The 27,003-nt window shown below is 37.1% G+C and overlaps 1 protein-coding gene across 5 annotated transcripts in view; it reads left to right on the top strand.

Moving 5' to 3' along the window:
- LOC131354119 (diacylglycerol kinase beta) overlaps positions 1–27,003 on the top strand; it is an 89,853-nt gene that overhangs the window by 53,944 nt on the left and 8,906 nt on the right. For 4 of the 5 annotated variants that reach the window (XM_058391411.1, XM_058391410.1, XM_058391412.1 and 1 more), the window contains 3 exons: positions 8,780–8,844; positions 16,973–17,063; positions 21,443–21,644. In XM_058391411.1, the coding sequence (XP_058247394.1) occupies positions 8,780–8,844; positions 16,973–17,063; positions 21,443–21,644 (358 nt within the window). Of the gene's footprint in view, positions 1–8,779; positions 8,845–14,051; positions 16,947–16,972; positions 17,064–21,442; positions 21,645–27,003 lie in introns of those variants that run through there. The other variant, XM_058391414.1, reaches the window with a different exon arrangement.

Raw genomic sequence — 27,003 nt, 5'->3', positions numbered from 1 at the left:
TTCATTGTGAAGTGCAGTCTTTCACAGCAATTATAGCAAGAATTTCAACCAACATTCTTGTTGGAGAAGACACCACAGATGAAGTGCTCAATAGATAATTGAGGCATTCAGCATAATTTAATTTAGGATGATTAGGAAAGACTATCATAATAAATGTAACTTTAAAGCTTTTCCTAATTTAAGGACCTTTTTCATCAACCCTTTTAAGAGCAGGGTTATTATTATTATTATTATTATTATTATTATTATTATTATTATTATTATTATGTTAGACATTATAAAACATGTTATTTAGTAATTACACTGAATTATTTAGTAACTACATTGAATGTGAGGAATGTAAATATATTTGGCATATTTACTGAAGGGTTCTGTGAGTTTAAGAGTTAATATTTTTAGTTCCTGGAATAGAAAATATTAAGGCCAATAATATATGGTCTTCGTTCATATACATATCTAAATGGATTTTAAAACAACACTAGACAGTCTGCATTTCCAGTCTGTCACAGTATGAGTGCCCACGTACTCCCCACCTTCCTTTAGACAATGATTAATCCTTAGATTCATTCCTGAGCTGTTCATAGATGGGTACTCTATAAATAGTGTGTTTCATTTTGGGAAAAAAATATATTTCAATCTGACTCATGCCAGGTGTGTTGGTTACATGCTGCTTTATCACTGTGAGGGATACCAGGTAGCCCAGGTCACATTTAGAATGTCCAGAAATAGAGAAGAGACCTGAAATAGACCACCTGATTTGAATGAAAGAGGTGTGTGAATTGGCAGGGGCAGAGACAGGAAGGATTAGGCAAGGTGGTGTGCAAAAATAAAGAAAAAAAAAACTCACAGGAATGTGACACACTGCAGTGCCATTATGTAACTAAATTCAGCCTCCTACTGACTAAAGCTCAGGCTTGGTTTTCCTCAGCTATCAACATCCACCAACTCAGGAGAAGCCATGCTAGTGTAATGCTCTGACTGTTCAGAATGCTGAACTAATGAAAAATAACACCTAGCTTTGGTTATAAGCTCAGATTTGACCAATCTATCAGCACTATTTACAAAAATTAATCATCATGTTCCATTTGAACTGAACAACATACTGTTTCTTTAATGTCATAAAATACAGGAGGAAACTAAGTACCGGTCTTATGTATTGAGAGTACGAGGCATGCATCAGCCAGTTTGCGGTGATGTGATGGGGTGGCAGTGTGACTGCTGACTGTGGACAATGGATGCTCTGTGAATCGTGAGTCTTATGATGAGTATAGGCTGCTTGTGCCAGGAGGCTCCATGCATGGCTTGGCACCAGTTCTGGTCCTCACAAGGCAAATAAATAAATCACATAAAAATTTAAACAGGCTTTGTTGGACATTTAAAATAACCCATTGAGGAAGTGTCTAGCACTTTGGAGATGCTTATTTATGATGGATGCATAGATTTGGATTGTGTATTCATTGAAAGTACATGTGTTGTTGAATTTTCAAATATGTTTCTGGTCAGAAGATGTTGATGTTTTTAATAACTTTTTTTAAAGATTTGCTGCCTGTAATAATACATAATACAGAAGCTCTGCTCTCTGTCGCACAGTCATGGCATGGTGTTGGAGCAAAGGGACATGGTGCTGAGTGTCCATGAGGAGAGGACAGATGGCTCCACATCGGGAGCCACTGACACCTGAGCAAACCAGTGTGGTGACTCATGTGCTGATGTAATCATTAGCAATGCTGCACTGCCTCATAATTCCCAAAAGGGAACATTTTCCTGCCACCTTCCACCGGGGTTGCCATGGCATTAGTGGTTACCAGGCCACTATTGCTAGCTAGCTTCAGGGTCATCTGTTTTATGTTCACTGCCAATCAAAAGATTACATTTCATGAAAAGATAAGAACAGATAAAAAATCAGTAATATAGCAACATGTGCCTAACTGCTCAATAGCAATATACCACGTGCGGATAAAGGTCAGGCCTTCGTGATTTTAGTTAGATTGTGCTAATTTGAAAGCCAGTTTGACAGCTAGAGAGAGTAATGAGACTTTCCAAATGTGACTTAATCCACACTTTGACCCTGAACAACATTTTGAGTTTTATACAATGGTTTAAAATAGAAGATGTAAGCTATTTAATAATAGAAATACCGGCTTTTCATAAATATTTACCCTGAAGTCAATGCTAGTGATGCCTTTATTCCACATGGGAAATGCTATCAGAAGAAGTGATACTTTCTCATCCAAATTGTTCATTCAAGTTTGTTTTTTGTTGTTTTTTGCCGCAGTGTATAATACAAAAGCAGGGTGGATGAAAGGCAAAAATGGGAAAAAGCAATAGAAATAAAATGTAGCTCACAGGCTTTTTTGGGGAAATAGTACTTCAGAGCTGTCAATATATATTTATTGCTTTATAATATTAAATGACAGAACAAACGTTAAGATTTGGTTTATTTTAATCAATAAAACATGAAAAGAAACCAGAATTAAGTTTGTGTTCTAAAATCTTATTTCTTCATAAATGGACTGTTGTGATTTCTGACCTAAAATGACATGATTTGTAACAAATAATTATTTGTAGATATACTAAAGTATGGAATCAAGTCAGACATGGGTAATATAATCCATAATACTTACTTGTGTAGATGGGTCAGTTTTTGCTTTAGATTTCATGTTGATTCTTTATCCGCTATGTTTAGCACTAACATTTGACACCTCAGTAGATAAGAAAATAAGTGAGAACCTTTTATTGCAGTTTTACCGCTGTTGACTTCAACCAAGCCAGCCCAGTTCATGAGTGAGGGCTATGAATCAAATTTCTGAGACATGTCTGTGTTGTTTTAATACAGTGTAGTGATCCTGTTGAAAAGTGTTTGCTTCTTGATCAAGTTCCTCCTATCTGGAAAGAATGTATCCAGGGGAATTAGAGAGAGCAACCACATAACGGCAGCAGGCATTAAACACACGTCACCTTGCTTTGCCCCTAGCACGGGTCTGCTCCCTTAGGCCTGGCAGATGAAATCTAACCTCGTCTCCTGCCATCAACAAGCTATCTGTGTCCCTGTTCTTTCCTCCTTAGATTGGCAGTAGGTGAAGCAAAGCTCTGGCATCATGTTCTCCTTAGTATCATGTCACACTCAGTTTTTCCCCTCATTTAGATGATTTCAGATGAGTTCAGTTGTATTAATGGTCTTTACTCCATATGTGCTGTGCAGTCTAGCGGCTCAGGCATGTGGTGGGTTTTTTGCTAAAAGAGGTTGCCGTGGTTAGAGGAATAATCAGGGATCAAAAACAGCCAGGACACAACAGTATGATAAGAGTGTTTGCCCTATGCTGTGTGTGTGTGTGTGTGTGTGTGTATGTGTGTGTGTGTGTGTGTGTGTGTCTGGCACAGGCTGAAGGTCAGAGGAAGTATCAGTGTCAGGAAGTGTTTTGCTGCCAGGTTCAGACCAGGTTACTGCTGTAACGAATGGCTGTGCTGAGTAACACCTCAAGAGTCTTACAGAGAGAAAGAACACAGAACTTTTCTCCTTAGCAAAACATGAAAAGCATATGCAAAAAAGACACTACAGTTACATATAATTATTACCAGGCTGATGATTAGACCTGTGTGCACATTCTCCGAGAACCGCAGATTAACAGTAACACAGTGGACTAAAATAATAACTTTTTTCACACTTGGTATACTCTCCCAAATGTGTAGTATGGACTGTGTAAGCTTTTTCAGAAGCAGCCCATGAAAACATGAAATAATTAGCAAATGACCTGAATCTGGTAAGGTTAACTGAAGGCGAGGTTTAAACTCCCCCCTCTTTGACTTCATTCATATTTGTGGATGTGTTGTACTTTTTATTTAAAATGTTATTATAGGTGAGTGGTGGGTGTAGGACATAATAGACAGGATAGTCAATGAGACAAAACAATAGACAAGACAAGACGCTAGACACAACATGGACATGGTACTTATCACACCCACAATTTAGAAGAACGTTTATACTGTGGGTGTTAGTGGACTCTGTGTGTGTGTGTGTGTTAGACAGTTAGAGGCCCTGCCGAGTTTGTTTTTTCCTACTGCAAACACACCCAATCCAACTGATCAGCTAATTATCAGGCCCTTCATGAGTTGGCTCAGTGTGTTGTGTCAGGGGATAGTTCACTGTACAGGGTTCCAATGGCCGGAGATTCCTTGTCTTGTGGGTGGGGTTATGTACTCGAAGACATACTGTCTCCTTTATTGAGAGACCATGACATCACTCCAAAATTTTGGCAACACTGTACTTAACAGTGGCGTTCGAAGGACTACATGAAACCTGCATTTATTACAATTGACATAATAGAATTCTACAGCGCTGGAAAAAAAAAGAGAGACTACTGCAAAATAATTAGTTTCTTATGTTTCTTTTTCTTACAGATTCATGTATTGGTGAGATGAAGAGTTTTGTTTCATTTATTTGTGAACTGCTGACAATATTTCTCCTAAATTGATAATATAACTATTGTTATTTAGAGTGTATATTTAAAGGAAATGACAACACATCAAAATAACCCAAGATCATGCAGTATTTGCACAGTTTTAATAACTCAAATAAAACAAAATGCAAATCATTTGTAAACAAATTGTGTTAATGCTTTGGCTAAATAATATTAAGAAATCAGTATTTGGTGGAATAACCCTGATTTGCATGAGTTTTGGCTCCATGCTCTCCACCAGTTTTTCACATTGCTTTATACCACTCTTTTTGCAAAAAAGCAAACAGCTCAGCTTTGCTTGATGGTTTTGTGACCATCCATCTTCCTCTTGATGACATTCCAGAGGTTTTCAATAGGGTTCAAACCTGGAGATTGGGCAGTGGTCTCTTATTTTTTTCCAGAGCTGTACATAATGTATTTTCATTTAATCATCTTCAATAAGCACTTTATCTTGGATAGGGTGTTTTTTTTAGAATACAAGGCAGGAATACATCCCAGATGTATGTCCTGGATGGCAGTTAATCATACACCTTGCACACACATTCACACACTTATTCACACCAATTTTTTCTGGCATTTTTTGGAAGTTTCAAGAAACCCACAGGAAGCCCATGTGGACAAAGGAAGAATATATGAAACTCTACACAGATAGTAACCCAAGCTCCAGATCGAACCAGGGAGCCACTGTACCACCAGATGCCAAAAAGTACAAGTTCCACCTGTTAATGCTCTCTGTGTTCAAAATCGAATTAATTTGTGATCTCACACTTTATAGTAGTGTTTAAATGCTCACAGCTAAACATAGAGTCAAGATATTATATTAACTTGAATTCAGAATTGATGAATAAGCTTTTTTAAATATTTAAATCAGTTGTCAGGAAGGGTTTCATGCAGCCCATAGAAACACCAAATTTAAGTAAACTGCTAGTACATGTCAGTACAGCACAGTGTCTGAAAGTATATCTTACAGAAATGAATGCTGAGGAGTTAACTTAACCCACTGTTGATGTGAATGACATTCTCTGGTGCATGACTAGGCTCTACTCCTTCCCCAGTGCCTACTTACTAAAGGTTCAAACACTAAAATCAAGAGTCTTCACTGGTGTCCAACTAGAAATGTCACTGCAGTGTGTCATATATCTAAAGAAACGCTGGCAAATATTAAATGTGTTGTGCTACACTGTAGTTTAGTGTCACTTAGTGTCACATCATGTCATGATTTTAGCTGCCTTGGCTTTCTTCAGTCACACACATCGAGTCTGGCTTTAGATACAGTACATGCTGTACTCCCAAACAAAAGCATCAGTTTGAGCTAAAACAGACTAAAACTTTTACAACCAGAAAATGTTCAGTATTGTTTCTTGTGAGATGTAAGGTACTTAAAAAGTTACTGTTGGTGCAAATTCAATATTTGTTTTAATATACCAGTGAAGACTAATAACATTGCTCATACAGTTCTTGTGCTGATGCAAGTGTTCTGTAACTTGTAAATAATCTAGCAGGTATAAGGCTAAATTTTAAAGATGTTTTCTGCTGTTGTCAGATAGGGGCAGAGTGCAAACCATAGATGGTATCCTCCTCTAAACCCTCCACGCTGCATGTTTCCTGTTTCTCCCAATGTTGCACCTGCAGAGCCAGGCAGGAAGCCAGCACAGGTGCTAACCTAGCCTGGTCCGTTCGTGGCTTCATCAGCGCACCGGCAGCTATCAAACTCTGCAAATCTTGCGCTCACTCACTTCCTGTCTGTCTGAGAGAGTGAAACAGTGTGTACCGTGAGGCGCTGAGACCCTGCTCCATGTCACTCACTGAGACAGGCGATGTGTGTGTGTATTATTGAGCTTGGGGCTGCTAAAGGATGTGGTGGCTTTTAAGCTCCCTTGACTTGGTGCATGCCTGCATCTAAATATAGGGATGGATCTGTTACAGTTAGAAGCCTGACTTATCAATTGGCTTCTCTTCTTTGGCTCTGTTGCTTTGATTTTAATCAAGGTTTAGTGGTTGACAGCAGCATGTACCCTTGAGACAACATCGCTGTGACAACAGCGTGTTGCTAGACAAGGAAGCAGCAAACAACCTCTGACGCTGTTTGCTCAGTGTGTCATAACTCTCTGCAGTTGTGAATTCATTTAAACATAAGTAGCAGTCTGCATCCAAGCATGAGTTTGGGTGTATTTTAGACCAGATAGGTACAACATGATGTAAACAGCCTCGTTATTGATATAGAAACATGTAATATTATTATCAACCATTAAGAAACATTATCAAAGCCTCTTTGCTATGTTTTTTAACAAATTCAATAATTTAATAAGTTAATTTTAGATTTTAGACACTTTTAGATTCCACTGAATACAAATTACAAAAAAATAAATAAATAAATACTCTTTTGAGTGACCAATTTTTTTCATCAAAGAAATTAGCTGATCATACTGCCCTTTCCTCATGCTATGAACATTTTAAGTGGAAGAGGAGCAGCAGACAGTTAATGACAGGGTTGCTAAACTGACCAAGCTTAAAAATACTCTATGCTAAAAAACTGCTATGTTTCTAGCAAATAATAAGAATGCAATCTAATAAATTCCCGCAAAGGCAACATGTAAGTGTAGACAGTGGGTCCATGATGTACAGAAACATTTCTATTGATAGTTAGATAAATAGATAGATAGATAGATAGATAGATAGATAGATAGATAGATAGATAGATAGATAGATAGATAGAAAGGATACCATATTACTTGCACAGGCTTGTAGCTAAGGAAAACGATGTAGCTAAAGAGTTGAACGATGTCGTTTTTTTTTCATGTAGCATAGAGATCTTTCTGACCTATGAACCTTGTAATTAAATTACGTATAGTATGATCCAATTCAAGTCTGTAGCATCAAAGTAGTTGCACATTTATGTTGCCATTTCATCTCTCATCTTCTATCTCTGTTGATTATTACAAAAAAACAGTAAAAAATCATTCTCAAAGTAAATGAGTGTAAATGATTGATGTTCAACAAAAAAGCTGGAAGCTAAAGATAAATTGAAATTTGTGGTTGATGAATGAATTATGTAGTTTCATTAAACATACCCCTGCCCCTGAAGAGTTATGTTTCCTAAAGGAGGCTGATTAAGACAATGAGCTCATATCATTAAACCGAAATTTAACATCATGACTCATTACACTGTAGACTAGTGATTTTATAAAAGGAATATTGACCATCACTGTCTCATTATATCACGCAAGCTTGATTGATTTAGTCCCATTTTTAATCCACTATTAAGAATAATCATTGATAGGTTTACTCTCAAAAATAGAATAAGTTTCTTTGCTCCTGTTGAACATTGATGGCTCTGTTGCTGTTCTGAATGCTGAATTTCTTATTGTTGCATGGTAAATGAGATATGCTGTGAATGACCACACCTGAGAAGACAGGAAATGGAGTTGTACAATGTGTATAATATTGTTCCTTTCACTTAATTAAGTACGCCCTAAGAAAAAGGGTTCCTTAAGGGTTTTCTGAATAGTTATTGATTAATAGAATCCTCAATTAGCCCTACATAAAACGCTGTCTGAAAAGAAAAGATTGTTGAAAGCATTTTGTAATGAAGAGAAGCATGAACAGTGGGCATCACTTGTTTCCAGTTGCTGCTGTTGTGCTGAAAATCTAATGTAATTAGATGAAAAAAAGAAAAATTAGAAAAATATATGTGACTTCAGTATGTTGCTCTGTCACTGCTATAATGTTCATATTTCCTGGAATGCTTCTACCTGACTGACACTGTCACTTATTCATTAAGCTAAGTCACTGTGTCCCCACTGACAGACCTGTGTACTTTTTCCAGTCCAACAGGACTACCTGCTGAAACATATTCTCATCAGGCCACAGAAACAGGGCTTCCATTCATTTCTCCCCTCTTTATTGCCTCCTAAATACATGAGTATGCTTCATTTTTTTAGTAGCTGTCATTCTTCTTGCAAAAAAACAACAACTGAGCACTGATCTGGGAACAGGATACAGCACAGTTCAACCACATGGAATATGTTAAAACTGATGCTGGATCAGGTTTCCATGACGCTTTGTCTTAACAATGTAGACATTGATCTTTGCTAAGGGCAATAGGCAGACATGACTGAGGCATGTCTGGGCAATGTAACGATTGTGCTTTTAAGCCCTACAGAGCAATTTACTTTCAGCTCATAATGCGTCAATTGCAGTCAAAAATGCTTTTATACACAACCATATAGAAACGCATGCTTTCTGGAACAATTTTTAAACATGTGAAGCCTAAATTCCTGTCTTACAGGTATGTTAGCTAATCTGTTTTTCTGCTTTTGTAGGATGCATCAATAGCTCACCGATTCCACTTGATGAGGGAAAAACATCCTGAAAAGTTCAACAGCAGGTAAAGTTCTATCAGTTTAAATGGGGTTGAAAAAAACTGAGTGACATGCATTTAGTGAATTCTTGAAAAAAGAAGAAATAAGTCAATATTAATCTTCAACATGTTTTACATACTTTGCTGTCCACCCTGATTGTTTAAGATGTACAAATGTTATCAAAATGCATCAGAATTTAAGACTTGCTCCTTAAAAAGCTGAAATTGTGCTATTTCTGGTCTTTCTCACTGACAATGGTGCAGTATTGTGCCTCTTGTGGGCACAACTTTAACTACTGTGCAATTCACCGCAATCAATATGTGAACAAATGCCACCTACCTGGCAAGATCAATTGATTACTGTTGCTTGGCTACAGTCACAAATTGCAACCAATTCATAATGTGTAGCAGTTTTATATAACCAACCTTTTCAATGCTGAGTTCTTGAACTTTTCTAGTTTGTATAGCTTGTGACGTCTGAAATTTCCTTCCTTGCATACAGTATGTTTCAGGGGTTTAGTTTTTTTCCACAGTTAAAAAGTGTTTAGTAACATAAACTAAACCATTAGTCAACAGCCTCAAACACAGTGTGCGAGCGAGTTTGCCTTGTAACCTTCAAAAGGAAACTTTGACACAGAAAAGCTTGATGAATGAGAGCTCTTTCGCTTCATTCCTCTTTGAAAACTGTCTGGGTCATTGTCAGGTTGAGCACAATGGCACTTGTGGCCGAGCTGCAGGAAGAGGTGGAGTGAATGTCACTTTGTAATTAAATGTTACGTAATGCATCTCTTGTCAATTCAACTTCCACAGCTTGCAGGGTAGTGCAATGCAAACTATTCTCATTCATCTCATTAAGGACATTTATAGTGAGAAGGAAAATAGACAGAACATTATTTGAACTGCTTTTCCATGCTTTTATATTCGTACCAGTTCATTTAAAATGTAGAGGCAGATGAATTTATCAAAGCAGTAAGTCTTCTTGAGAGAAAAAAGTTTGCGTTATCACTTATGTGATAAACGGTCATTCTCTCTTGAAGCTTATGTATATACTATAAACGGTTAGTCCCTCTTGAAGCTAATGAGACAATAAAAGCAGAGCTTGTCATTACTAAGAAACCTTAATAAACTCATCTCTCCTGAAGACTCTCTCATGCCAGTAAATGTATTGACTTCTACAAAGCACTGACACTGGAAAACCCTTCCAATAATGTTAAATAAGCTGCTCCTTACAGAAAGCCTCACCATATCAATCATTATATGTTTTTCTTTATTAAATAAAATTATTATAAGATTAGCATTTACTTTATTTGCTTTCTGGAAGCATTGAGCCATGCTGTAATAGAAAATTAATCCATATGATTCAAGAATTTAACCAAATTATGATTATGATTATGATTATGATTATGATTATGATTATGACAATGATTAATGTGATATATATCGGATCGGGGTTTAAACCCCAGCACTGCCAAGCTGCAACTGTTGGGTCCTTGAACAAGGCCCTTAACCCTCACTGCTTCAGGGGCACTGCATTATGGCTGACCCTCTGCTATGACCCCAACTTCCAAATTTGGGATATGTGAAGAACGAATTTTACTGTGCTGCAATGTATATATGTGACAAATAAAGGCTTCGACCCATCTATTAAAAACAGCAACTATATCCACACTGTAGTGCTGCACCAACTTAACATTTAAAATATAATCAGGACTTGATGTCATGTTTTTAACCACAGCACAAACACACTGCATTATGGTTGATACTGGAACTGTACAACAGGTGAACACTCACAGTACCAAAATACAATGCATTTCTCACTTAAGAAAAAGGCATTTTGTGCCTCCAGTGCTCTTTACAGTGGCTGGACATAGTCTGCTTTGAAGTGGAGCTGCTGTATTGTCATGCACTCTCATCAGATGCTGCATCTATTGAGACAAAAAGTAAAAAGCCTACGTAGCCCCTGGCAGGTCAACTTAAGGGACGTCCACCAATAGAATAGGTCTGTTTTTTTAATGGCCAGTCCTGCTTGGTAGTTCTTCCCTCAGGGCCTCAGTATAATGTGCAGGGTAGGTCAGCTTGCAGTAGCTGAACAGAGAATAGTAGTTGAGCAGAGAATAAACGCTGTAATTTTTGCTCCAACTGCTCAGAATGAATCACTTTGCAAAGCACATTTGAGGGTACAACAATACAGCGATTTGAGTGATACAGAGTGCTGTGGAAAAGTCTTTAGCACCCTAATTTCTTTATATAAAAATTTTTTGGTATTTTCTCTGTCCGCTGTCAATCACAGCAACAGCAGCCAATTATGCACACCTGTGAGCTTATGTGTGTAAAAGAAGGCAAGTAAGTGCTAAGTGCTACTTTTTTCTAAGTGTGTTGTGCTGCACCAGGATGTAGCACGAGCAATGTTTCAAACAGATCTGAATGGCTGTCTTCACGTATCTCAGAGGGGGAAAAAATTAAAAAACAGGAAAATTCCTTAGTATCTGTGCACAGTACTGTAACCGCACATGGGCCTTTTACAAATCTCTCTTGTATAATATTAAATATTCAGATTTACATAAAGGCAAACAACAAGCTCATCTATTCAACAACACCCATGTTGTTTACAGTATAACAACATCAGTTTTGATGGATGTAGTGGGACAAAGGCATTATAATCAGATCCTAATGCCTCACACAGTGGTAGTGTGATAGAACCAAGCTGGGTGAATTACCCAGTTTAGTCCAGATCTAGTCCTATTATTCCTGATTTATGGAAACATCTTCCAATTTTAAAGTGACATAAAATAGATTTGCCTTCTTCAAGGACAGTTTTGTCCTGCTGCAGTGTTTGGTGAGCTGATTCAAATGGTTGAAGGACAGAGAGATGAGATGAGATGAGATGTGAAGGGAAAAATGTTTTGAGTATATTGTGATGCTCAATACCACGTCCTAGAGTTAGTCATGTAAAACGCAACAGGGAAAAAAACTATGTTCTATCTTCTGTATCTTGTATAACATTGTATATATGAGCTCTCTCAGTGTCCCTTTGGTATTTTTTACTTTATCTATTGACTGTTTTGTCACTGCATACAGTATGTGAGGAATGAAACACAACGGGGCATACAGAAAAAAATGTAACCGTTTAACCAAACAGAATTGAGATCTCTTCTGGTTGAAAATTGTATTATTAAGTAATTAATCTGATTATGTTTTGTGTGTGCCTGTGCATGGGTTTATACATGCTCCAACACCTCTCTATATGTATTTAATGATTTTCCTACACTAGCCTTTGAACTCCACAAAGATTTTCTAGCCTACAGTAAGTGCTACTGATCTTACATATCACAGTGGATAACAGCTGTGTGTCCCATTCCACTCCCTTTTTTTCATGTGCTGACAAAAGGGAAGTTTTGGATTAAGAAGTGTCAGATTGCCCTATGGAAAAGGGGGGAAATCTCTTTGTCTTTTTGATTACAATAACAATAGAGATTCTGCCATTCGGTTTCACAGCAGAACAGTGGTAAGAATATAGCACTATAAGCACTGCCTTTGAATCTTGAGTGGAAGGTTTTTGCATTCTCAAATTCTATTTCTTTACTTTAATTAATTCAGAAACGTGCGCTATTGAGATTTTGGTAACAATTTATATGAAATTCTGATTAAAAAAAAAGAACTGTGAACACATTCTTTATAGTTTCAGTGCATTAACAGGCCATTATACACACAGTTAAAAGTACTTATGAAAATACAAAACAATGATTTAGTGCAACTAAATATACATAATGAACGATTAACATAATGTATTGTAAGTAGTCTTGCAAAACAAGTAAGCACTAATACCAAACAAACTCAAACCCACTTTGCATAATGCTTTATGTTTAATCATAGTTTAATATAATCATAGTTAGGTGTATATTGTCTGCTGATAATAGGCATAATAGGCATAGTTTATACATCTGAAAAGTCACTGTTTAACATTAACATGTTTTACTTTACTTACAGCTCACAGATACAACTATAAGATATTATAATTAGATTATTTGATTAATAATATAAAAAACGATCATACACAAAAATATCATACAATATATGTCATAAGAAAAATCATGTGTCATATGGCTGTCATAGTAATTTTACTCATTTATGTAAAATTTCAAGCACTTCCTGAAAAAAAATCAATGGGTTTGTAAAAATGCGCTATGCAAACTGAGACTGAGTTTAAGTACTGATGATGTAATGTGTTATGAACACTACTGCACTCTGTTAACAATACATAATTGCACAATGAGCATGCATGTCTGCCATCTGCAGAACCGTGTAGATGTATACATACACAGTAAAAGGTTAAGTTGAGTAACATGTGCTTATAAATACAATATAGCATGTTGTATACAGTTTGTTATGCATGTCCATCAGAGAAAGTGTTATAGATACTGTTCTCTTTTAAATATTTAGATAATCAACATGGATATATTGTACATTATTATCAATATACGGATTTTCCAGCCCACATGGAAATATCCCTTAATTCCCTGTGTAGTTTTTCAAATGCATTAGATTTTACATTGTACTGAAATGCTGAATGTTGGTCTTGTTGTGAGGTACAGTATTGATTATTGGCACATTGTGTTGTGGTCAGTAATGCAGTCGGTTATTCGGTTTTACTATTGTGCTGTAGGATGAAGCCTATTGTGGAGAACAGTAGGCTCTCATGTTTGTTGAAATAAGAACAGGCCTAAGGTACACACCACCAGCACGGTTAAAAATAAATTAAGACTGCTTAGTGTATGACTTTGGAATTGTATGTTTGCCACATGGATAGATAGAATTCATAGCTGCAGAGATGTAGGCTAAATATTTTCATAACACCTTGTAATAAAAGGTATTTATGGTTTCTTTCAGTCAATGCATGGCTAAAAGAAATAATTTCAGTAAAATGGACACTCATTCAGTCTAGCCCTTAGTGTCCTTTATTGCACATAAGCTGATGATTTAAATAACATAGATAGAGTGAATTGGATAAAGGTCCAATAATCACATGACATGAGAAAGGAAAATACCAAATATGGTCTTAACTCCAGCCACTGCTTGTCATACCAGCTTGGATTTCATAAGCCATATGTCTGTGTTTGCATTGTCTGTGAGTGTGCCATGTGCCCATGAGTGTACGAGTGTGATGACTGCATATATACGTAGGTGTGTAAATGTGTGTTTTTGTGTGTGTGTGTGTGTGTGTGTGTGTGCGCCAGGGTCCAGAAGAGACCCAGTGTGGCTGTGTTCTGGAACGTGTCATTCCCTGCTGCTCCGTGCCTGTGGTGTGGAGGGATAAATATACTCCTCTCCTCCTCTCCTGCCAAAAGAACAGCCCAACAAAGCCTCACGCCTCTCTCCTGCTGCTCCCCAGTCGTATACACTCTGCAAGGGGCTGTTACATACTGCAGGCTACCTGAACCCAGACCTGAGTCATCCCTTTGCTTTTCCTTTGCATTTTTTTGTAAAGCAGCATTCTGTGTATGCAATGTAGTGTCTAATAAGAGGCTATAAAGTAAACAGCTGAAAATTACAAATTGTATGGCACTGACTTGTCACTGCAAATAGCTGTTTGACCGGGGTGTGCATTTGGCCTAGGCCATTGTTAACAATTCAAGGCACAGTTCAGTCTTTATCAGGAGCAAGTGTGTTGATCTAAAGCAAATTGAAATAGTGGCACATTGCCAGGAAGTCTGCAACTGCAAGGTCAGAGGTTCATATAGTAGGAGTGAGGCTCAAATTACAGCCTGAAGCAAGGGTTTATAAGGGTGAAATACTGCCTGAAAAGGGGAAATAGTAGAATAAAACAATACGAAAATCAATAGAAGGGTTTAGAATTGAATTCTTTATTTTGAAATATAAAAATAAGGTCTGCACCTTGTGAGAATTTTTAGATTATTGTCTTTATCTCATGAATGGAAATGGATGGAAATCAGTCATGTAGATGGGTGGAACGGATGGTCAGTGTGGACATTCAGACTGCTGTCTCACTTCCCCCAACTCATCTTAAATGTCTTGAACACCCTCCAGGCTCCCCAACACTCCATGCCTTCATACATCACCTTGAGGCTGTCTAGATTGCCTAACTAGATTAGGATCAGTTACTAGAGTACTAAGCTGCATTGTGACTTGTCTCCATAGTGACCCAGAGTGAGAGAGCGCCACAGGTCATCGGCCTTGAGGGGATTATAGGAGATGGCTATCTTGAGATGGTAACACTGAGTTAAGAGTATGTTAGTGCGGGTGTGTATTTAGTACTTGTGTGTGTTGGGCTTAAGTAATGTGGTTGTGTAATCCCAAAGGTTTGCTGACCTTTGGCCTATGTAAGTTCACATGCTGACCAATGCTGTGAGAAGGTCACACATTCAATCACTCAAGGCTTCATGTGTTCTTTTCACTGACCCGAAGCTGTAGCACCACAGTGAAATAAAGAGGAATCACACTGACAGAGTGTGGGTTAACATTTGATGACTGGACCTACCAGTGCCAAAAAAACTATTTACTTCTGAAAGAATGCCTAACAAACCCAATTTTCTAGAACTTTTCGGGTGGGTGTCTATGCTTTTGGCAAAGTGAATGCTTATGTGCTGATAACATGCTGCTAAAGAAACTCAATTTTGTGAGCGTTAATTCCAAAGCCAGGAGAAAATCGTGGCCTAATTGTTTTGTTACAGGGCTTCTCAAGTGGAAGCTCGCTAATGAGGTTAGGCAGCTTGCCCCATTGAGAATGCAAAGCATGTCTAATTGTGATCTCAAATATGCTCATAATCCTTTAATTTGACAGAGTAAAGGTAGGGAGCTGCTGGAGGTGAGAGAAACAAGGAGGCCTAAAGTGGCAGTCTAACATTAAGCATGAAAGAAGCAATGAAGTCAAATTGGCAATAATACACTTGACTGGTAAAGTATTCTTTATGATGTTTATATAATAAATAATAGATATTGGTTTTTTTATATGGCTCTGGGTATCTCTATGTTTGGATCTGTGGTTTCTCTTTAAATCTCATGACTAAAAGATGCAATCCATCATTTGCACTGTCAGCCTCTAGATGCACCAGACTTCGTTGATTAAACACTCATACCATCATTATCGGCAAAGCTCCACTGTGCTGGACTCTCTCATGGGCAGGCCTAGGTGTAAATTGCTTATTTTGTTAGCAAAGTGAAAATACAACACTTTTATGTAGGATGGAGATTCGAAAGGACCCTGTGGTACTGTATTCATTCAAATGTTCTGATAGTTTCTAAAATTATTCCTCTCTCTGGTACTCTTTCAAATTCACCCACACACTGCACCAAACGCCCGTCTCTTTCCTCTCTCCCCTCCATACTGTTTCCTTTCTCACAAGCTCTCAGGGCCCATGTGGGTTGTCTTGCTCAGGTTGTTGTCCATTGCTCTGGTCTCTCTCTGGGATTGAAGTTGTGTTCAGTGCCACTCATGATCTCTCACACCTGTCTGCCCAGGCTTTCAGTGTTGCACATCAATATTTCAGCAGCTAGAGGAAGGGCACAGGGTGGGAGATAAGCTCAAAGCTCCTTTGGCAGAGGGAGCCATGTCCTCTGGGACAGGAGAGATTGTAATTGGATACCAAAGAGATAAGATGTGATCCACAAAAAGGATCTCCTGGTATGACTTAACTTGTTTAAATACAAATTCATTTACATTAAAGCTAGTTGGATACATTCAGAGAGATTTATCAAATGTCATGATATTAAAGAAACAAAAATGAGTGTTTATGACAATGTAAAAGAGTAAAGAACATTTACCGTGGCACACTGATGGGTGGGATGAACATAAATAACTGTACTTGTTGGAAGTGTGTTGTATGCTCCCGATCAGTGGGGGTAACCTGTTTGATCTGTTGACAACCCAAGGCAGCGTTTTTTCCACAGTGTTTGTTGTCACACCAGCATTAGCATACGGGTGTGTCAACACAAACTTGTTTGCTGTTCCAATGACAGAGCAGCTGCGTATTCAGATACAAGTTTAACTTACAGTCAGTGTGATTTTCAGAAGACAGCATTGTGATTCACACAATGTTATATTGCCTTGAGAGGTTTTAGGGTGTTACCATTACAGTTTTATTTAAAACCGAATACCTGTTTATCAGTCTCTAATTATATTTTTCTTATCCTCTCTCAGGATGAAAAATAAGCTCTGGTATTTTGAATTTGGCACTACTGAGACCATTTCAGCCACATGCAAGAAGCTGAATGAGAGTGTGGAAGTGGAGGTGAGTTATTTTTTAATAAAAAGAGTATTTAAAGATACACATGGAGTCCCACATGAACTGTACTGGGTATCAGTTGACATATTCAGAATTTAAGCAAAGACATTGAAGGCTTGTGGTACCACTCAGAATGCTATTCCACTGGCATACTATCAACTAAAAGTTGCTTCTAAAGACATAAACTGTGATTTGTCATTCCAGCAACAGGCTTTTCCAGATACAACAGATTTTAGGCTGCTGCTACTGGTCAGGTATTTGTGCTGTGTTGAGGCAACACAACAGTATGAGTAGCCCAAAGCACACAGACTGGAAATCTAGACCAGGCCATAAGCGCAAGTAGAAAAGAGCTGACCTCATTTTATCTCAGAATGAAGTAGGGAATAAAGCAGGACATATTTAATCAGTGAGGGGCAGTCCTGTGTGATTTTACTTTCAAGAGTTCAATGACATTTAAACACAATGTGAAACACTGAGCCACTCTTTCCTCACTTAATGCAACTATGATCATATATATTTTCTAATACAGTAAATGGTATAATTCAATTCAATTCAATTTTATTTGTATAGCACTGTTAACAAAGAGCATTGTCTCAAAGCAGCTTCACATAAGAAACAACATAAGAAAACAACAAACATATAAACAGACAAACAGTCCTAGATGTTATCCCAAGTGAGCAAGCCTGAGGTGACTGAGGCGACCGTGGCAAGGAAAAACTCCCTTAGATGGTATGAGGAAGAAACCTTGAGTGGAACCAGTATTGGGTATTGGGTATACAGTATTGGGTACATCAGCATGTTTTACTCCACATTCTTTCCACGTACTGCAATCCATAACCAAGATGTTATGCTTATAACAATAAAAAGCACTTACTTTTGAGTTAAAATTTGGTACCAATCAATAAAAATGCTACAATAATTCTGATTTAATGTTGAGTCTATTTAGCCAGTGCAGCTCAAGGGAGTGTAGTGTATAATGAGAAATCAATTACTGTCCTCTCATTACCCTGAACTGAACACTGATTTAATAATAATACAGGTTATAGCACTGAACTTCTGAATTCTCAACTCTGATTGGTTATTAAGTGGATAATTCACTATACAGCACAGCTATGACAACAGTTCCAGCTGCAAAACAAACCACAGGTTAAATTAATATGCTCATTCTAATATTAAATGCCTTCTATAGTAATAACTTGTAAGGCAGATGCTCCATATAATCTAACCATGTCATGTATAGCAATATCAGTGCTATATAACTGTCAGTATATTTTCAGGACAAAGGACTTTGTGGTTTTTGGTTTTTGTTTTTTTGTTTTAAAAATTATTATTTGTAGTATTATTAACTTCAACAGAGCTAGGAAAAGAGAGGCTGGTGATTGAACAACTGTTTAAAGTTGCTATAACGTAAGTAATAAGAGGAGCTAAACTTTAAAATATCTATGAATGTATAAAAAAATGTACAGTATATGTTGTTCTTTATTAAATAAAAATGGTAGCATTGCTATGGTATAAAGAGAATAAAACATTTTGACATTTTGAGGCATCACACAAATCTTTCGTTAATTATTCCCTATTAAAAAGAGAGAGATTCAGAAACTGTGTTTAGCAGCTCATATGCATCATTCATTGTATGTCATTACAGCTTCTTCACTTTGGTCAAGCAGCATTTTATTTTCAATACTTGAATTGTGCACCCAGAAGTTAGGGATCTTCACAGACCCGCTTGTCAAACTATAAATGCTCCATGAGCGTAGAATTGTAGAGTAAAGTCTCCAAAGCTGTGTGTTCATTTTGCCACACTCTGTGGGTTTGCATGCACACTGCAGCATCTCATTATGTCATAAATGTGTAAGTTTTCAGCGATTTTTAAGTTTGTGTATTTTTGAGTTTAAATCATGGTGGTCACTGACATCATACAAAAATGTGATTTTTTAGCTTCTTCTCTTTGGGTATTTTCTCAAGTTTATTTTTGGAAAGTCTGGAGAATTTTACAAGAAGCTTACCAAAAACTTTTGCTATTGAAAGGCATTTTGTTCGGATTCTTCTTTTCTTCATTCTGTTTCATGTGTCTCTCCCAGTAGTATTTTTAAGGACATGATTAATTTACTTTTACTTCAGGCTTAAAAATATCTGGAGAATGGACTCAGTGGCCATTCTATATATTACATGAGAAGTTTATTGAGCAAGACTTTCTCATGGTTTTACTGTTTGCTCATAAAATCACAACATATAAACTACAACTACTTGTGTTTATTTATTTTAACAGGCAATCAGGGTTGTGCCTGGCATTGAGTGTCATCTAATCTCTGCTCTAACAGCATTGTAATTATCATTTAATTGCAACAGCTCATAAGCATTATTATTAGCATTATTCTGATACGGTTGTTCAGCCTGTTTAGTTTTCCATGTTTTTGTGGTTGCAGCCAAATATTTTTGGAAAAACAGAATACTTGATCTGTATCTTTAAATCTACACATAGTGGATCACTCTGAAAACTGCTGTAAAGTCATGCTAATGTTTTCCACTATTACAAAGCAATAACATGTCGCACAGTAGCTTCAACTGTTTATATTTTGGGCAGGTGATGCAGGAGTTTTATAGTTAATCCCCAGCTTGTAGATACAGTGCATAGTGAGTAATTACCTAGAATTATGTATTAAGTAGAGTAAAACTTATATTTAAGTGAGTCTGGACCCACCAATTTATGGCAAAATTACTATTTAAATATTATTCAAGATACAGGGTGTCCAAAAAGTCCCCATGCATAGGGGAAATGAACATCTTTTAACAGCATGTGATGTTTTTTATAAATTATCCCCTATATGATTTGTCGTGAGAATTATCTCAATGCATCCTTCTTTTGTCAAAGGCATTGTTAAAGGCTATCTGGAAAAAATATATGTAATATAAACTAAGTATGAGAAAGGGTGGAAGACATTTTTAGCTAAAAACTGTTAATCTCCACCATGTATGGAGACTTTGAGACTTTGTACCCAACACACATGAAAAATGACAAGTATGCCATGAAACATCATTTTTTTGTACACCTCAGTGTTCATATTAACGGCACATGTTAAACTGGTTCACCGTCATATATACCACTATTTAAATTTCATTAAATTTTAAATAAAAATTTTCACATACACAACCGTACAAAGTATGACGTGAAGAGAAATGCTTTTTTGGCTGTCTGTCATAAAATTAGGCTCAAAAGAGAATAAAAATTGACTAAGGATAGAATTAGAATAAAAAATAGAATTTAACTATACAGGTTGGAAAAGGGGAAAAATACAGTATACAGAAAAAAATATGTGAAAATATGTGTGATGCATTGAGTCAACTTTGTTAAACTAGGTAAAGTGAACAGTCTCTACTGCCTCACCACACAGGTAGTTACATACAGATGCTGAGTAAAAAAAATCACTTCACCACCATTTTTCAGTATAGAGAAAGCAGTTCTGCTTTGCAGTTTGTGCTTTGCAGCTGTATTCTGGTTTAATCAAACTCAAATCTGTCTCCGCTTGCTGCTTACCTTTCGATGCTTAACCACTGAAACAAACCACTTTACTGGCAAGAAGCGTCTTAGTGTATATAAATATGGAGAAAACAATGCAGGCAGCCACACACCTGCTAGCAGATGGTGTGCTCTACTGCAACTTCTGTGATTCTTGTTATGTAAAACTTATAGATGCCTAATTTATTATTTAAATTTCAAAATATTTAAAAATATGTATGGATTCTCCCATACTAACAATGAGTCTGGGGAAATATGACAAGTATTTACATAAAAAATATCACGTTTCTCAACATGAGATTCCATTGCTTATATTAAACTTAATTTAAACAAGATTCTAATTGATTGAAGTGAATTATGTAGATTGAATAAAGTAGAGTGAGTCAGGACAATTCACATAGTATTAAAATAAACCAATTACATTGTGAAATCTCATAAGGATGTTGATATTAATGGCAGCTATAACAATAGTATTAATTCTAGGCAGTTAAAGTATGCATGGTGATATAGCGCAGTGGTAATTTGGCTGCAGCAATACATCAGCATTGCAGGTTTGATTTTCAGCTCAGGTGTGTGCTTAGTGTTTGATTTTATATAGGCTTTGACATGTGTTAATGTTACCCAATTCAATCACTTGGACCTGATATAGGCTTTTGAATGAATGACATCTCAGTGTAGTGTGCTAAGTTAAATAAGAAATAAGTTTCAAACTGGAATCCACAAATTTTTGAATATTATTTATCTAAGATGGTTTCGGTAAGAAAGCATTAAAAATCTTACATACATGGGTCACTGATCAGTTGCAGATATATACAGTGTGGTATGTTATCGGTTTAATGTAAAGATTGATTTGAATTTTTATTCTTAGTGTGATGGCATCATTCTGGACCTCAGCAGCACGTCTCTGGAGGGGATTGCTGTGCTCAATATTCCCAGCATGCACGGTGGATCCAACTTGTGGGGAGAGACCAAGAAGAGACGCAACTACAACCGAATGAGTAAGAAACTACCTGAAAGGATGTGTGTCAGCACCGTCACTGACGCCAAGGAACTAAAATTCTGTGTGCAAGGTAAGTCAGAGTCTGGGAGCATTCCAAATTTTGGTGCATTTTATATGAGAGAGTATTTATATGAGAGAAGCCTTCGTCCACTTACTCTGCTAAAACTATCAATTTTCACTGTTGGGATACCTTTAAGGTAATTTTCCTGAAGTGGTTTGAGTGAAATCAGATTTCCAGCCATTTCCATAAGAGTATAAAACTGGCGGTTGTCTCAGCGGAGCAGCTGGCAATTCAGAGCTGCTTAATGTGCATTAACACTAGCAGCAGCTCTGACTCACCAGCACTGAGGAGCAGATAGCTCTTTCACGGCTTTCATGAGTGAGGCTACCACTCCACCTCTCTCCAGTCTCACTGTGTTTTGGGACTTTCCTTCATTAATGTCGCACGCTAAATGATTAGCAGTGTTAATCGGCATTTAGGGATCTGGGTCAAATGCACCACTTTGCAGCTTCTCACAATGTCACATTTGATGCTGGTTTTCAGCACACTGAGTTCCCTCCAAGAAGAATTTTACAGCACACAGCTTTGGGACACTTCCCCAGTGCACAACGTCACTATTCACTGATGCCCAAGGTCAGAGCAGGAACAGCTGTTATATGTCATCAGCCATTAACTTCAAACACCCTGAATCTTTGGCATTCTGGTAATTTGGGTCAGATTTCTGTGTCAAATTTAGATTATTTTTGTAATATTGGTTTCTACCTCATACTAAATAACTTCTTAGTGCATTAGACTTACTTTATATATCCTTCATTTGAGTAACCTTCTGTGGAAAATTTTTCTTTGAACTGTTATTTGTTAGTGAGGAGATGACAGTTGTGTCCTGTGTCACAAGTATATCATAATGCTAAATTTCCCTTTGGTGCATTTATGAAGAAGAAACTGACACCTCAGCCTTTTTTATTTGCCATCTCACCATTGATAACATCTTTCTGATTTATCGCTCATCCTATTTATACTCTCTCTCTCTCTCTCTCTCTCTCTCAAATATTATCTTGCACTCTCATCCTGACTCCATTCCCGTCTTTCTTATTGTGCAGGGCCTGGGGGTCTCCATAGTAACAGGACTGATGGGAGTCACTAATGTACAAAGAAATGGAGGGGAGGTGTGGTAGGATGAAGGGATTGGTGGGAGGATGGCGTTGGTGCTGTTACCAGTAACATGACTCATATCTGTAATCTGCCCTAGAGGCAATAATACTCAACCGAGCACGTATTACAGCTTGTACCAGGATGGAGTGTAGCTCTGTGCTCACATCACTTTCATCTACTTTCACTGAATCATACTTTCAGTCTATCTTAATGCTGTGCTGCAAGGAAACTGCATTAACTTCTTGCTGTCCAGGAGTAGTAGGAGACTGCTGCTAAGATTGTCCATTTCCTCAGCTGGCTTGAATATTTGATGGTGTCATCTGATTACTTCAACCATATTTTTGATACAAAAGAATTAAAGAAAAAACCTTTTGAACATATTTTTCCAATAGATTATGTATTACTGAAGACCTAACAGAGTGTGCAGCAGTCAGTTAATGTCTGAATCAGCCAAGTTATTGCATGATATTATTAATACACAACTGCCCATTTAAATTAACTAGAATCATCATTTCAAGCTACCACAACTACAGTACTAAATAAAAACAGACTCAATTTATTTATTGATCAGTTTAGCATCTGTGTTTAATCACAACTTATATTGAGCAATTACGATATGTTTTGTAGTGGCATTGTTCAGCACTGAATTTTTTGTCATGTTATATTCCACAGTGGTGGATAATGGCTCAGAAAGTGGATACTCAGGGCTTTAAGAATTTGTAGTTTGTCATATGTTTTTTCTGTTTTCACTTAGCATACTAGGGCAAAATCTTCATAGAAAACCTCCAAAAAACCAAGAACATTTTTATTCTCCAAAGTAAATGGTGATATCAATCCCATTCCTCAATCCAAAAATTGTGTACAGTTATCCGAACACAGGTAAAAATGTCTTACACTGAAAGCCAAGTGTCCTGACTAACTTTATGTCAGATTTGCGGTGATAAAATGATCCATTTGTGATTGTGATCCATTCTGATTGAAAATGTCTGATAAGACGATTTGCATTTCACAGACTGAATGGAACAGCAGTGTACTAGTAAAAATGGTTAAACAGCTCTTCATCAGCATCTTTAATTACATTCAATGTCTTCAGTTTTTGCCATAATAATCTGTTTGAAAAATACTGATTTCTTTATAAAATCATATATTTTGACCATTTAAATAAAAAGGGATTAATGCAGCAGTCATATTGCAGGCGTACTTCTCACTGGTCTTTTATCAAGCTCTCTATTCACCTCACCTCTCTTTGTGATAGGGTCAAGCAGGAGCAGTGACACTAATCACTTGGCCTGCTTCCCATACCCTCTCTCATTTCTTACTGTCTCTCTCTCTCTCCCTCTCCCTCTCTCTCTCTCTCTCTCTCTCTCTTTCTCTTTTACACACACACACACACACACACACACAGTAGAAGTCGAATGCAAAAAGAAGAATTGTTGTGAAAACAAGAAACTTAGCTGAAGAGTCTCTTCTGCCAACGATCATCACCAAGCTATTCATTCAGTCATTCACATTCAACAGACCAATAGCATCTTTAAGAGTGTCTCTCATCCTTCTGCAGTTTATATTGATTGAGGATGCTTTTGACCTGAAAGGCTGTTTCCCATGATCTGTTTCTTCACAGTTGTGAAGACAGTTTGTGGGCCTACTTTGTGAGAGCAGCTTTGTTTGTGAATGGCATGGGAAACAGAGGTTGAGAGAGTGACAAGCGCTTGGGTAAGCAGGGAGCACGTGAACAGTGTGTTAGCCCAGAGTGCATAAGAAAAGAGCGTGTGAATAAAGAGCTTTAGTTTTAAATAATTAAGATGGAATGGGATGTGCTTATGTAGGCAGCACAATCACATATTATGCCTCAAGTGGAGTCACGCATGATGCAAGGGAAGTACAGTTCCAATTCTTAATTAAATAAAAGATGATTTTCGCAGTAGTCTATACAATTTTTATCAGCTTTCGCTATTACTGCTGCACAATTTTTACAAGGTTTTGCTTTCTTTTTTTATAGGGAAACCTAAAAGAAAGAAAATTTCAAAGGATGTCTGTGTTTTTATGGCTTGTGAATTGATCTTAACTTGAAGATTCATAGGATGTACATAAGAACGGAAGAGAGCAGATGACCTTGGAAAGAGTGGACTAGAAGGATGAAATCAGTATGCCATTGCAGAAAAACATCACTTGATTTTTTTGGTACCTTTACTAAATAACAGTGTTTATAGTGCTACTTAACACCCACATAATCTCATGTTATATGTTATGTTGTATGTTATATTGTTATGTGTCTAACAAAAATTTGTATAATTTTACAAATTGAATTGAAATTGGCTGTAAATTACAGTTTAGTTTTAATGTTTGGTATGTCACCTTGTTATCGTTCTGAGGCTTGGACATACCTGAAAAACACTGAGCTGCTAAGTTGATATGTCACTTATGAAGGTGTCATGTGGCTCTATAAACTCTTCCCTTAAGGAAAGTGTTGCCAGTGTTAACATATTAGCATATATTAGCATCTCCCTCAAGCAGCCTTTCTCTCTAACTCTCTCTCTCTCTTTCTCTATCTCTCTGTCACTCTGTTCTCTAAACATGTGCGATGGTGAAATAGAGGCAGCTCTTGCACTCTATGCTCACACCAAGCTACGAGCCGCCCCCGCACCTCCACTACGACTCCACCATGGCCAGTTCCTCCTGACCATCTGCCATTGCTCTAAGCAGCCCAAGAAACTGAGAGTAGAGCTCAGGGACAAGGAGAACGGAAACACAAAACAAATACTTGTCCACTTGAATATAAATACATGTCCATAACAGGGAGTCCTCAGACACTGGGTGAAGGCTGACATTTTGGCTATACTGCAGAAAAGTACATGTTTTTATAAAAGCTCTCATTAAAAAACACAAACACACACGCACACACATCCAAAAATTTCCATAATTGTGACAAATTATGGGTTTGTAGTTATTTATAAAATTTTACTGTCACTCTTTACCATTCAATCACACCCCTTTTTTTATTGCTAATGTTTTGGGAGCTTTGTCAGATTTCAATATACAAAAAGAAATACCTGACACGTTTCTTCTTTTAAAACGACCACATTTGCAAACAGATGCTTTTCAGAGCAGGACTAAATTTGCCTACCAATTCCAGTGCGTTTTGGAGTCGTTGCTGTGAGGTTAGGTGTGTCTGTAGTCCACGTCTGGGCTATTGTTCTGAGTCTGTCTGTGTCTTTTGGCATCGACCCAGAGTAAGCACTTAGGCTGTTGGCAGAGCCGATTTAAGAGCTGATTTGAGATTCGTCACAGTGATCTAATTTGATGTTGGTTAATCTGGTTCAAGCTTGGTGCAAAAAAAAAAAAAAAAGCCAATTCAATATGGCTATGTTCTGCCATCCTCACCATAGTACATTCTGCGGGGTTATGTAAGAAGCTGTTTCTGAGTTATTCTTAGCTCGGCCTTTCTGTAATGAACAGCCTGGAATAAAAGAGCCCAGATGAGGCTGTGAACATGCATGATGTGAAGAAAACACAACAAAAAATTGTTTTCAAAGTTGATTTTACTGATACCACAGTAAAATACTTCTGAATACTAATACCTAACTGTATGAATGCTTATTACTGAGTTGTGGCACTCAAACTAGTTAGGAAGGCATTTTCATATTTGTGGTAGTGTTTTTTTAAAATGTCATATAACATCACAAGGATAAAGCTACAGATTGTTCCATTAGACTTATTAGTCCAATTTTCCATTAGTCCAATTTTCCAACCAAAGTATTGTTGTGCCTATTCCTTTCAGACTAGCTTTGCCAATATATTTGGGGAAGGCAACCAAGGTCATATCTCACCTTTAAAGGACAGAATAGTGCTGCTATTTCAAAACTCTCTCTGCAGGGGTGAAATCATTTATGAGCTTTTGTTTATATCAAGGTTAGAAATAAAAGGAAAAAACTGCACTCTTATCATTGATGTGTTAATTAAGAACGTGCATTTTTATCCATCCTTCCTCTTTAAACATTAAGAGTTTGTATTATATTTTGTGTTAACATGATACTGTGTGTTAACATGGTGGGGATATACAATTGACTAGCCCTTCATGAGTTAAATTATTAAATTATTAACTCATATTTCTGACTACCTTCTACATCTACATTACTGCTGGTAGATTTTTGCATAAGTCAGGCTCAGAAAGGTTAAGTAGCCCTATTTTTCATTTTTCACTTTACCATTTTTCATTAGAAAACTGATCACAGTCTCTTTGTTAAATACCGTAGGGTTGTTAAAGGGTGTTAAATGG

This window comes from Hemibagrus wyckioides, linkage group LG06 (assembly GCF_019097595.1).
Source record: "Hemibagrus wyckioides isolate EC202008001 linkage group LG06, SWU_Hwy_1.0, whole genome shotgun sequence".
NCBI lineage: Eukaryota > Metazoa > Chordata > Actinopteri > Siluriformes > Bagridae > Hemibagrus > Hemibagrus wyckioides.
This window is presented reverse-complemented; position numbering and strand designations above follow the sequence as displayed.